The sequence below is a fragment of the Capra hircus genome, chromosome 14 (genome assembly GCF_001704415.2).
Source record: "Capra hircus breed San Clemente chromosome 14, ASM170441v1, whole genome shotgun sequence".
NCBI lineage: Eukaryota > Metazoa > Chordata > Mammalia > Artiodactyla > Bovidae > Capra > Capra hircus.
Window position 1 is genome coordinate 62,052,257 of NC_030821.1, and position 13,289 is coordinate 62,065,545.

A 13,289-nucleotide genomic window follows, 5' to 3' on the forward strand; every position below is an offset into this window, starting at 1 on the left:
GGTTACGAATCCACCTACCAATGCAGATGCAGGTTCAAGTCTTGGGTCGGGACGATCCCTTGGAGTAGGAAATGGCAACCCACTCCTGTATTCTTTTCTGGAAAAACCCATTAACAGAGGAGCCTGGAGGGCTATGGGGTCACACAGAGTCGGAAACGACTTAGTGACTAAACAACAGTGTACTTCTAACTGAATACTGTAGGAGCCAGCAACCAGGAAACACCAATGAGGGAAACAAACAAACAAACAGAAAGCTATAGTGAGCCTGCTCTGTCAGGTCAGAGGCCCAGGCAAAGGGCCTGCTGGCCAGACCGACAGTTTTGTAATAACCTCTGTCCTGCAGCCAAAGAGCACATAGAATCTTTAGCTGCACCCACCTGGCCGGCAGAGGCGAGTGGGACCCCATCCCAGACTTGAGGCTCCAGGGGGTGACCACCCCACCACAGAGTCTCAGTCCACAATGACTTCACTCAAGTGCTCCAATTTTTTAAAATTAAGTGATTTTATAGACTGCCTTTCTAACATTTTGTCAGCCATAGTGCTATCACAGAAAAAACTGTTATCAAAGATGCGTAACATGCATTTTATTTGACAGGTGTCCGATGGAGATAAATCAAGAAAAATGATCGTTTCCTTAAATTGCATTTATCTCTAACATGGATGAATTAGGGGCTGAAAAACAAGAAGTGCTTTTTAATTTTAAATGAGCAGTTATTGGTAATCATTACCATCTGAGGATGGAGAAGAAAACTGTCTCCCCGAGGGGAAAGTCCTTCCAAACTCCAACTCTACTTCCAAAGGCTGAAGTCGACTGGTTGTGCATGTTCAGCTCCTGCTGCTGCTGCTGCTGCTGCTGCCGCTAAGCTGCTTCATCATGTCTGACTCTGTGCGACCCCACAGACAGCAGCCCACCAGGCTTCCCTGTCCCTGGGATTCTCCAGGCAAGAACACTGGAGTGGGTTGACATTTCCTCCTCCAGTGCTCCTCATTTCAGTTCAGTCACTCAGTCATGTCCGACTCTTTGCGACCCCATGAATCACAGCACACCAGGCCTCGCTGTCCATCACCAACCCCCGGAGTTCACTCAGACTCACGTCCATTGAGTCAGTGATGCCATCAAGCCATCTCATCCTCAGTCGTCCCCTTCTACTCCTGCCCCCAATCCCTCCCAGCATCAGAGTCTTTTCCAATGAGTCAACTCTTCGCATGAGGTGGGCAAAGTATTGGAGTTTCAGCTTCAGCATCATTCCCTCCAAAGAAATCCCAGGGCTGATCTCCTTTAGAATGGACTGGTTGGATCTCCTTGCAGTCCAAGGGACTCTCAAGAGTCTTCTCCAACACCACAGTTCAAAAGCATCAATTCTTCAGTGCTCAGCTTTCTTCACAGTCCAACTCTCACATCCACATATGACTACTGGAAAAACCAGAGCCTTGACTAGACGGACCTTAGTTGGCAAAGTAATGTCTCTGCTTTTGAATATACTATCTAGGTTGGTCATAACTTTTCTTCCAAGGAGTAAGCGTCTTTTGCTTTCATGGCTGCAGTCACCATTTGCAGTGATTTTGGAGCCCAAATAAATAAAGTCTGACACTCTTTCCACTGTTTCCCCATCTATTTCCCATGAAGTGATGGGACCAGATGCCATGATCATCGTTTTCTGAATGTTGAGCTTTACGCCAACTTTTTCACTCTCCTCTTTCACTTTCACCAAGAGGCTTTTTAGTTCCTCTTTGTAAGGCCGGACCCTGGGGGCCCCTCCTCTCCCTCCTGCCGGCAGCGGGGGGAGTCCCTAATGGAAAGAGCCTCCCAGATCCCGGGGACCAATGGCAGCACAGTTCACCAGCTAAAGCCGACCCACCCCAGCCACGAAGAAGGACCTGTCAGCCCGCGTCACCTCGGCCTGGCGACCTATCCGAACCCCCGTCCATCTAGCCTTACCATCCCTCTCAACGAATGTATAAAAACCACCCCCAACACAGTCCAGCCGTGGACTTCCTCGACCTGCCTCGTTCAGGTCTGGGAACCCAGCCTGGGAGCACTTCAACGTTAAAAAGCCTGTTAGACACTCTTTTGGTGTCTTGGTCTTTTACCTAACACTCTTCACTTTCTGCCATAAGGGTGGTGTCATCTGCATATCTGAGGTTATTGATATTTCTCCCGGCAATCTTGATTCCAGCTTGTGCTTCTTCCAGCCCAGTGTTTCTCATGATGTACTCTGCATAGAAGTTAAATAAGCAGGGTGACAATATACAGCCTTGACATACTCCTTTTCCGATTTGGAACCAGTCTGTTGTTCCATGTCCAGTTCTAACTGTTGCTTTCTGACTTGCATATAGGTTTCTCAAGAGGCAGGTCAGGTGCTCTGGTATTCCCATCTCTTCCAGAATTTTCCACAGTTTATTGTGGTCCACACAGTCAAAGGCTTTGGCATAGTCAATAAAGCAGAAATAGATGTTTTTCTGGAACTCTCTTGCTTTTTTGATGATCCAGCGGATGTTGGCAATTTGATCTCTGGTTCCTCTGCCTTTTCTAAAACCAGCTTGAACATGTGTAAATTCACCCCTTCTTATTTGAAACAATTTCTCCATGTTACATGATCTTGTGTGCAGTTGCCCAGTGTGCTCTCCCAGACCACTGATTTCTTAATGCTAAAATGACAACCACACCTAAACATAGTACTAATAGTAGTACGTAGTAACATAGTAGCTTGTTTCCTGAGTTTGGGGAAGGGGGTGGTTGCAGTTTATGTCAATCTAAGAAAGTGCTACTTTTTTAATATAAATTTATACATTTATTTATTTTAATTGGAGGCTAATTACTTTACAGTATTGTATTGGTTTTGCCACACATCAACATGAATCTGCCACGGGTGTACACATGTTCCCCATCCTGAACCCCCCTCCCCCCTCCCTCCCCATCCCATCCCTCTGGGTCATCCCAGTGCACCAGCCCCAAGCATCCTGTATCATGCATCAAACCTGGACTGGTGATTCTTTCACATATGATAATATACATGTTTCAATGCCATTCTCCCAAACTATCCCACCCTCGCCCTCTCCCACAGAGTCCAAAAGCCTGTTCTATACATCTGTGTCTCTTTTGCTGTCTCTCATACAGGGTTATCATTACCATCTTTCTAAATTCCATATATATGCATTAGTTACGGTATTGGTGTTTTTCTTTCCGGCTTACTTCACTCTGTATAATCGGCTCCAGTTTCATCCACCTCATTAGAACTGATTCAATGTATTCTTTTTAATGGCTGAGTAATATTCTATTGTGTTTATGTACCACAGCAGAAAGCACTACTTTACACATCAGTTGCAAGTCACCAGGAGCCTCAGCAGAGAATAAATCCCCAGGCTGCTGCTCAGGGCCCTTGGTTTCAGATTCCTGGAGATGCAGCCCTGTGTCTGCATTTTATCAGGCTCCTCATGTGGTTCTTAGATACACCAGATTTTGAGAATTGCATGGTTGCAGTTTTGCTAAAATAAATTGCTTCCTGTTTAGGCAACATCCAAGGGTTTTATGAGGTTTTTATACTTTTGTAATATATGTCCAGCCTGTCTCTCTGTCACCTGTCCTTTTAATCATTTAGCATCAGAGTAGCTGCTGCTTCCATTTGAAGAAACCCAGTACTTCAAGGAAACACTGCAAAGAATGACTTATACAGCATACTTGGAGCTGGTGCATGGGGATGACCCAGAGAGACGTTATGGGGAGGGAGGTGGGAGGGGGGTTCATGTTTGGGAATGCATGTAAGAATTAAAGATTTTAAAATTTAAAAAAAAATAAAAAATTTAAAAAAATTAAAATAAAAAAAAAGAACACATAGCTTAAAAATGGCAGAGCAAAATTAAACTCTAAAAAAAAAAAATAGCAAGCTGGAGAGACTCAATATTTTGAAATTTAATGCTTTCTAAAATATTAAAATTTAATATTTTTAGAATTCTGAAAGGAGGAGGATTCTGGAGTCCTGTAAAAGGTGGTTTCCAAAAGGAAAATACTTGAATTGGAATTAATTGACCAGTTACAGACTGGTTAAACTTTTTAAATATATTTAAGAAAAATTTATTAACCCCATAGACCCCTAAATCCCTCTTCCTCTTCTAAAGTGCTGCTGGGAATGAAGTCTAATTTGCTGTCAGTTTTGGATACAGCTCCCACAAATTCCAGAATTCAGTCTTCTTTCAGCTCCCTGATTCACCATCAGATAGACTCAGGTCCCACCTCAGGGACCCCCCCGAGTGGAGCCAACCTGACGCAGCTTGGAGGCAAGACCCTCTATGTATAAGAGGGAATGTGGTCTCCTCCAGGATGCTCAGCAGCATCAGTGACAGCAGAAGATGGACAAGCATTGGAATCCATCAAGGATGACATAGGACAACATAACATGATACATCTACTTGGTGGCCTTCCTCTGTATTCTCTTTTCATGGTGAAATTTAGCTTGAAATCCGAAGACAGATAGCTCCCTCAAAAAGTTATTTTAAGACTGCACAAATATTTTCAAAGGTAGTTTATTTGAAAATAGAATGTTTGTCTCTTTCCTTGTAAAGGAATTTCAACATCCTAACCTTTGCTTGAGTTGGCATCCAAAATGTGGTTCCAGTAACCACTCATTTATTAATTCAAAAACCTCTGCTAAGCATGTAAAAAAAGATAAAATATTTATGAAACTCACACTCTGTGGCTCTTAGTCAAATAATCACTATAGTGAAAAGGATTTAATATATTTTGTGTTTACAACCTGAAGGCAAATAAGTTTCAGTATATCCAATTAAAATATGTTGAAGCAAAACTTTTACATTCCACTGATGGTAAATAAAGGGCTTCTTTGTTGGCTCAGATGGTCACTAATCTGCCTGCAATGCAGAAGACACAGTTTCAGTCCCTGGGTTGGGAAGATCCCCTGGAGGAGGGCATGGCAACCCACTCCAGTACTCTTGCCTGGAAAATCCCAGGGACAGAGGAGCCTGGTGGGCTGCAGTCCATGGGGTCGCTAAGAGTCAGACATGACTGAGCGACTTCACTTTCACTTTTCACTTTCATGCATTGGAGAAGGAAATGGCAACCCACTCCAGTGTTCTTGCCTGGAGAATCCTAGCGATGGCAGAGCCTGGTGGGCTGCCATCTATGAGGTCGCACAGAGTTGGACACGACTGACGCGATGCAGCAGCAGCAGCAGCAGCAGCAGCATGCATGCTTTCATGCCTCCCTTCCTCCATCAACATTTTGAAAAACAAATAAGTAACATGAAAAAAATTTTCAGGTGCCAACCCTAAAATACATTCTTTCTAAATTATTGAGAAAGGAGAGTAACTGTTTAGTACTCTATTTTTCTAGGTAATACAGAATAGCTCTATGTTTCGAACAGAAAGTAGCAAAAAACAAATAGAGCAGTACGTGGTATGAGAGGTGGGAAGACAATGACTTCTGAGACTGGAGACCCTGGTGGGGAGGGCCTTTGGGTGATCTGACTTCACATTGTTGCTGCACAGCCTGCCTTTGGACAATTCACTAGATCACAGATTTCTTAAGAAGGAAGCACAGAACTCCAGGTCCCACCATTTCTCACCCTGGGCTTGGCTGGAAACAATGCTGTAGACAATGTGACCTCCACAAGAACACCAAACTCGCCCAAAGCTGCTGTCCCCTGACGACAGTGTCACAAGGTACTGGAAACAGGTGGACAGCGTGGTCAGTCATGGTCTGGTGTCCGCAAGAGTGCCTTGCACAAAGGTGGCCACTTCCCCCCTCAGGACCCAGTCCCTGGCACCTTCCCTATGAGTCTTCTCCTAACCAAACCAATCAAAGCCTCTCTGCCTCCACCTCTGTCCTGGCCTAGTCGCACTTCGACATAACACCTTGTTTCATCTCCTTTACAGCACTTACCACTGCAGTAAACTATATTCCATGTTGATTTAGTGTTTACTCTTCTCTGCTAAAATGTGACGCTTCTTGGGAATGACCCAGCTCTAGCCAAAGAAGCAGTGTCATTCACCTGACCAATATTTATTGTTATGTCACAAGCTGGGGATAAAATGTCAAGGAGAGCAGGCATGATCCTTGTCCTCATGTGGTTTATGGTGCAGTGGGGAAGACATATATTATGGTGCCGTGGAGAAAAGACATAACACAACACATGTAAAATTATAACTGTGGTGAGTGCCGAGAAGGAGAGAAACACAGGCCATCAGCCTGTGATGGAACATCTAATTTAGCTAAGTAGATCGGAGATTTCTCTGGGGAAGAGGCTTTGGAGCTAAGATTTAAGATGCATAGACATGAATTCAGGGAATAGAGTGGGGGCTGGGGATGCCCCATGGCAGGAGGGAAGACGGTGCCAGAAGGATGGACAGAGGATGATTGACGGGGCTGGACCACCGGGCACTGGGGACATGAGAGACAGGAGTGGGTGGGATGGATCTATATGGCAAGAATATGCGGCAGGACAGGGCAGGGTGTGACTTTATCCTGAGAGTAATGGAACCATCAAATGTTGTGGCGGTGTGAGTACGCCTCTTCTTGTGTTCCTGAAGAAAATTAGCAGATTTGAGTTTTGTGAAGATGACTGTGATTTATCTATAGAAGAGATTGAGAAAGGACAGAGGCGGACCACTGGAAGGATGTCCTGGCAGTGCCCTCAGGAGCCATGATTGCAATTTGGATTCAGTTAGTGATGGTGGGAAAGGAAATGAGTAGGTAGATCCTAGAAACACACAGAATGAAATTTAAAGGGCTTGGTGTCGGATCGGTCATAACGGAACCTCACCTCCCTAGTCATCTGGGCTGATGAGTGGAGCTGCCAGTCTCAACCATAGGGGACAGTGTGGGCCTCAGAGAGTACTGTTGGGGGTGGTGGTAGATTAATTATGACCATTACAATGTTAATTATAACATTATTTTTTGGAAAGATTCCTAATATTTTTCAGAGGATCTATAGCTATATGACATTTCTTGAATGTCTATGAGTTAGGAGTTTAGCTCTATGCTATTCAACCTGGACAATTATTTATATCCTCACTCTCTAGTAGCCCAGTGGAATTCTGCAATTATGTTTCTCACAACCCTTGTTGTTGTTGTTGTTCAGTCACTAAGTCATGCCCAACTCTTTGTGACCCGATGGACTGCAGTCTGCCAGGCCTCTCTGTCCTTCACTATCTCCTGGAGTTTGCCCAAGTTCATGTCCGTTGAATCGGGGATGCCTTCCAACCATCTCATCCTCTGCTGCCCTCTTCTCCATTTGTCTGCAATCTTTCCCAGCATTAGGGTCTTTTCCAATGAGTCAGCTGTTTGCATCAGATGGCCAAAGTATTGGCCTAACAACCTAAACTTCTACAAAATGTATGAAGCATCAAATAGGCCTAAGCTCCAGCAGAAGGACTTCAGACAGAATTGGACTGGCTGTTGGTGGCTTTATCTGTAATCAATATGGGGCCAATAATATCCAACCTGCCATCAAAACCACTTCACAAAAAGGTTAGTGGAATCTCAACATAAACTTCCATAGAAACTGAGGGCAAATTATCAAAGCTTTGTTTCGTTTGATACCAACATCCAGGGCCAGTCAAATAGCATTTCATAAATCACGCTAGAATGATCATAGCTTGTTTCAGATCACATGGACACCCCTCTGACATAATTACCTTTACTATTTATTATCTCTTCAGTAGGCAACAAAGCCAGGAGATGTTTTAACTAAAACCACAGTTAATGCTGAGACCTACATCTGAGGTACTTTTTAAAGTACAGCCCCAAAGTGTCTGAATGGTGGGAAAATTGCATGAGAATCAATTATCTAGAATTTACCTAAGAGACATTCTGTTGTCACTATTTCTATCATCATAATTCTGTAGAAACTCTGGAATAGCACAAAGCAAGCCTTTCAGTTTTTAATCATTGTATGTGGTACAGTCACAAAGTCATGTCCGATTCTTTGCAACCCCATGGACTTCAGCCACCAGGCTCCTCTGTCCATGGGATTCTTCAGGCAAGAATACTGGAGTAGGTTGCCATTTCCTTCTCAAGGGGATCCTCCTGACCCGGGATTGAACTTGAGCGTCCTGCATGGCGGGCAGATTCCTTACTGACAGAGCCACCAGGGAAGCCAAACGTTATATGAGTTCACTTTAACATTATTTTTTGGAAAGACTCCTAATATTTTTCAGAGGATCTATAGCTATACATCTATTTATCTGGCAACTACAAATCCACACAAATAGATGTAGTGTGTGTGTATATATACATTAATCTAAAGTGCTTAATAACTATATATGTTCATGATAATATGTTGGATTTAAAACCTTATGTAAAATTTAACTATCTTAAACAATAATAACCTTCAGTAACAGCACTAAACACATTAAAAATACTGCAAACACAAAGGCAAAATGTAACTTAACAAACAGTATCTTTCTAAGTAGACAAAGTAAATACCGACTTGATAGCTTATTTGGGGAAATTTACCCAATAAACTAAACAAGCCATCTGTTCACACATATCCCAAGTGATTACCAAAAAAAGGAATTTGTTAATAATCTCAAATTAAAAACAAAACCTCCCACAATTTACCATTTTGTTTCACTGCACTTTTCTCTCACTTTGGAAAAATTCAGTCTTCAATCATGCTAATTTGATTTTAGAGTAAAGGCAAATGAAATGTAGAGCTCAAAGATTTAATGAGCCTCCACTAATGCATAAAAAGTGTAAAGGCAAGTAACCATTAGAAGAGCAGTAATGTCAGCAATGAAGTACTATTGGGCCACAGGGATCTTTGAATCCCTTCACTGACAGCAAAGTGATGAAGGAACGTGACTTAGAAGGAGAACACATCCCATCTGGAGGGACCAGTGAAGGCTGGTGAGGTGTCCATCACTGAGGAGGCCATCCTGCCATGTCTGCATGGTCCTGTGTTGGCAGAAAGACAGTGCTCCCTTCAGGTGGTTAGTGCACCGTCAGCCACACCAGCGTGTACTGATGTCTACCTCTGGGTGAACGCAGCATCCCTAACTGCTAAGACTGGCAGCTTACGTTGAAAGATATTTGCTAGTAGTATCAGAAAACGTTCAGCTGAAGCTCCTTTAGCATTATCTACCAAACATGAAGGAAAGAAGGAAATATTCTATCTGATGTCAGGAATATTCACATTCAGAAAGTGTATTCCAGCCCTCCTCTATGTATTCCAAATTATACACAAAACCATGATCATATTAGTCAATTTGAAAAGGTACAGAAAAATACAAAGAAGAAAATGAAAACCACCCAAACTCCCATCTCTAAAAATAACCATTGTTACCATTTTGATATATTCCCTTCCAATCTACTCTTAAGCATATATACCTTTTAAATACGACAAAGTTCATATCATATACAGATTATCCTGCTTTTTTTCATCCAACTTGGTATCATCATGGTTTTCCATGCTGTTGAAAATAATTTACAATCATGAATTTTAAAGTCTACATAACCAAATATGTACAGTAATGTATTCAACAGATAATGTATTAATGGGTATGTTTTCTATTTCCAATGTTCATGATTAAAAATATAATTTCTGCAACTCTTTTTTTACACTTCTGAATCCAGGGCTCTTAAAACAATTATGTTAGGCATGAATGCTTCAGTTTTCAGGCATAATAAAACAATTAACAGATGTAATGAGAGTTTAACAAGCTTTTTGAAAATTAACACACAATTTTTGATTTTTAAAAAATTTGAAAAATTATAAGGGTAATGAAAAGGCTATTTCACATGAATCTTTGTATGTTTGAAGGTATCATGTATATTTGAAGGTCACATGTTTTCAAAGGCTTTTCCAGTGTTCTCCATGTAGCTGACACCGGTGGCAGGAATACTCTCAACATTGAAGAAAATGCCTAAACTTTTGCCATGTGTGTGGCTGCAGCGGTCTTGTCTTGTCTTGTAAGTGAGATATCCAGAAGGTTTTCATCTTCTTATAAAGGAGACGATCACCAGGAGTAGCTCAGGTGCTAAAGGGTCCGGGGGTCGCACCTGCAGGGCCTCAGAGGGTGGCTATTACATAGAGTTGCAAACAATGGTAATACTTTGCATAGTGTAGTTAACTGTTACAACACTGCCCTCCAAACCGCAAAGCAAAGATCATCAGCTGAGAAATGCTTATTTGTAAGCTAGGTTGTCTTCACAGTCAAGGTAAACTGGAAAAATATTGCTGAAATAGTCCCAGACGTGCCCAATTCATTCCCGTGTCATTTTGATATATCCCCATCATTGGGGGGCATTTGTATCTTTGGGGGCATCATGAAATGGTCCAGGCTTGTCTTTTACTGTTTTACTGTTCCAGAATCAGCCATTTCTCCAAGGCTCTGTGATTCCTCTTGTTGGAGTAGAGAGTAGTTATTTGTTCCTAAAGGTACCTTGCTTCTGCTTCCTGGTCCATTCCCCCTACACCATAATAATAACGGCATATGAGTTTTCCATTTCTCTTTAGAGATAGAATGCTCAGATCTGACTAACGATTAACTAGAAGAAACTGCGTCCCCACCTCTGCCCTCAAGTACAGGTCACATCAAAGACTTCACCTTCCAGAGAGGACCATGTTTTCTCCCTGTCGGTTGATGTGACTATTATGACATGCACTGTTTTCATCTGAAAAGGAAATCTTCTTATCGGAAAAAACTTAAACTTACCCACAAGCAGACTGATCTTCTCTTTTTACATTTGAAAACACAGGTACAGACTGGAAAAAGGATTTAAACCACCAGGTGGATTCTGCCACTTCGGGTGATCCTATCAAATAAAATGCACATTTGTGGTTCAGTCGCTCAGTTGTGTCTGACTCTTTGTGACCCCAAGGACTGTAGCACGCCAGGCTCCCCTGTCCTTCACCATCTCCCAGAGCTCACTCCAACTCCGGTCCACGTGTCAGTGATGCCATCCGATCACCTCATCGTCTGTCACCCCCTTCTCCTCCCGCCATCAATCTTTTCCAGCATCAGGGTCTTATCAAACACAATTGAGAGATGAAAAACAAAGGGAAATAGGGAGGGTGATGCTGATAAGAAGTAAACTACATACCTAGCTGGGCTTTGTCATCACCTACGAAGTTGGCAGAATCAGGGCTAGTTAAAGAGGTGCCTGAAGAAACACTGGCCTCTGTAGGAAAGAAACAATAATAAACAAGCAAATAAATGATAAGCCAACACAGATTTTTACATATAAACTCTCAAGTAGCATGGCCTGAAATCATTTAATCCTGGATTATGAACTGAAAATTTGGTTATAATACCAGCCAATCAGAAGTCTCCCAGAAGAATGCATATTACATTTGTATTAATAAAGTGTGTTCCTTTCCCTGGTGAACAACTCTCACACAGATATTAAGTAGAAGTTAAAATATATAATAAATGTTATCAAATTCAAAATCTTAAAAAGTACAAAATCAAGAATGAATATTATTGTACTATATTAAATATATTACTTGTATATGAGTCATATATAATGTATTATATTTAAATATCCTACAGAAGTTATCAAATTTATAAATAAAAGAATCATTTTAAAAGAAAAACATCTAATTTGTCATATCATACTTGTGTTTTAAACCTAAGTGTTCTAAAAGATAAGAATAGGAAAATAACTTTTAAGAATGTAATAATTCTACGAACACGGGCATAGATTAACTTTGGGTGGGGGAGAATAAATTAGTAGATGTTTCCATCTCTTGTCTACAAATAACCCTTGAAATAAGACTTTTCTACAAACTGGTATGACTTCAAAAAATGATAGCTTGGTTCTGAAATGATTGCTTCATTTTATGAAATGTCTGAATTTTCTTCGAGAAGCTATACTTTTCCATTTAGCTATAAGTTTTCACAGATGGAGAGATAAATAAAAATAAAACTGGCCAGGTAGAAGCTGACCTATTAACCACAGGAGAAAATGGAAATGAGAGAATCTCTGAAACACACTTGTGCTACTTCCCTTTTCTCAGCAATGAATATTTTATTTATGTAAAATTTTCAGGTTTTAGTGCATCCTATTAAAGGCAAGGCACATGAAAGTAAAACCCACAGGAATGAGTTGCCATTTCCTCCTCCAGGGGATCTTCCTAACCCAGGGATGAAACCCTCGCACCCTGCATTGGCAAGAGTATTCTTTGCCATTAGCGCCACTGGGGAAGCGCACCCACCCTCCCCACAACCCCACCAAAATTGTGAAATATAAGCTTATTTTTACTTATTTATGTGTTAATGGTTTCATGGCTATAACAAAACATAGTTAAAGCAAAGTGATGAGGTTTGACAGTTTTTACTAATTCGGGGAGTCTCTGATAGGTCTATTCCTATTTTCTTCACTGTCACAGAGAATTGTCATCTTCTCCCTTTAGGTCTGACATGACATGATACGTAGGTTAATTATACCCACAAACATCACCTGAGATCATATTGTCTAGGGCCACCCTCTAGAGTTGTTATGACTCACTTCGATAATACTGATTTCTGGCCAGAAGACAACCAGCGGAAGGCACGGATGCCATTGTGCCCTGAGCAGGAGCCAGTGAGTTGGTGCCCGGCAGCCTGCAAAACAGGCGGTGAAAGGCTAAAGTTAATCATATTGGGTTCCTGTTCCTTTTCCCACAAGTATTTTTTGTAAAGCAACGTAACTTACCATGTAATAAATACCCCATAAAGAATTAAAGAGTTCACACAAAATTGTAATCAAATTCATTGCCATAAACAAAAAAAGCAATTCATTAGGTGAAAACACAAGAAAAAATTTATATCCAAGTGTAACCATGTCCACAGCTGGCTCCAGAAGTGTCAACACAGCCCTGACCATCACTCACCTGCCTGCTTTCTTCAGCCTGCTCTTCCAGTGAACGTGGGTCTACAGCTTCTTCAGAAAATGCAGAGTTGGGAAGGGCTGATTGATGGTGATCCAGGACAGACCTGCTATGGGGCAAGGAGTGAGCCGTCAGGGAGCACAGTACCCCTCGGTCTGGAAGGCAGGAACTTGAGCTGGGAGTGGACGCAGGTGGGCACTGGGCCACTGCAGGCAGAGCCAGGGGCACCCTGCCTGCCTGTGTGCCCTTGACTGGGTCAGCTTACGAGGCGGGGCTGTGGGCCAGGCAGGTCTTGGCCCGGACGTAGTGTTGTCCTGGCCCTCTGGACAGTCCTGGTTCAGGACTGCTGGCTTGACAGGGAGAGAGGTAATAGCCACTGTGGGGACAGAGACACAAACTTGGGGCCAGTCACACACTTGGGGACAGCACCACGCTGGGCTCTGAGGGGGACACCATGGACAG

General features: G+C 42.3%; 1 protein-coding gene across 1 annotated transcript; it reads right to left on the reverse strand.

Moving 5' to 3' along the window:
• C14H8orf22 (chromosome 14 C8orf22 homolog) lies at positions 7,268-13,062 on the reverse strand. Its single transcript, XM_005688962.3, has 5 exons — positions 12,831-13,062; positions 12,467-12,561; positions 11,060-11,137; positions 10,672-10,771; positions 7,268-10,426 (listed from the first exon to the last, which is right to left on the reverse strand). Exons 2-5 carry the CDS (start codon positions 12,519-12,521, stop codon positions 10,306-10,308), a joined length of 354 nt encoding a protein of 117 aa, XP_005689019.3. The 5' UTR covers positions 12,522-12,561; positions 12,831-13,062; the 3' UTR covers positions 7,268-10,305.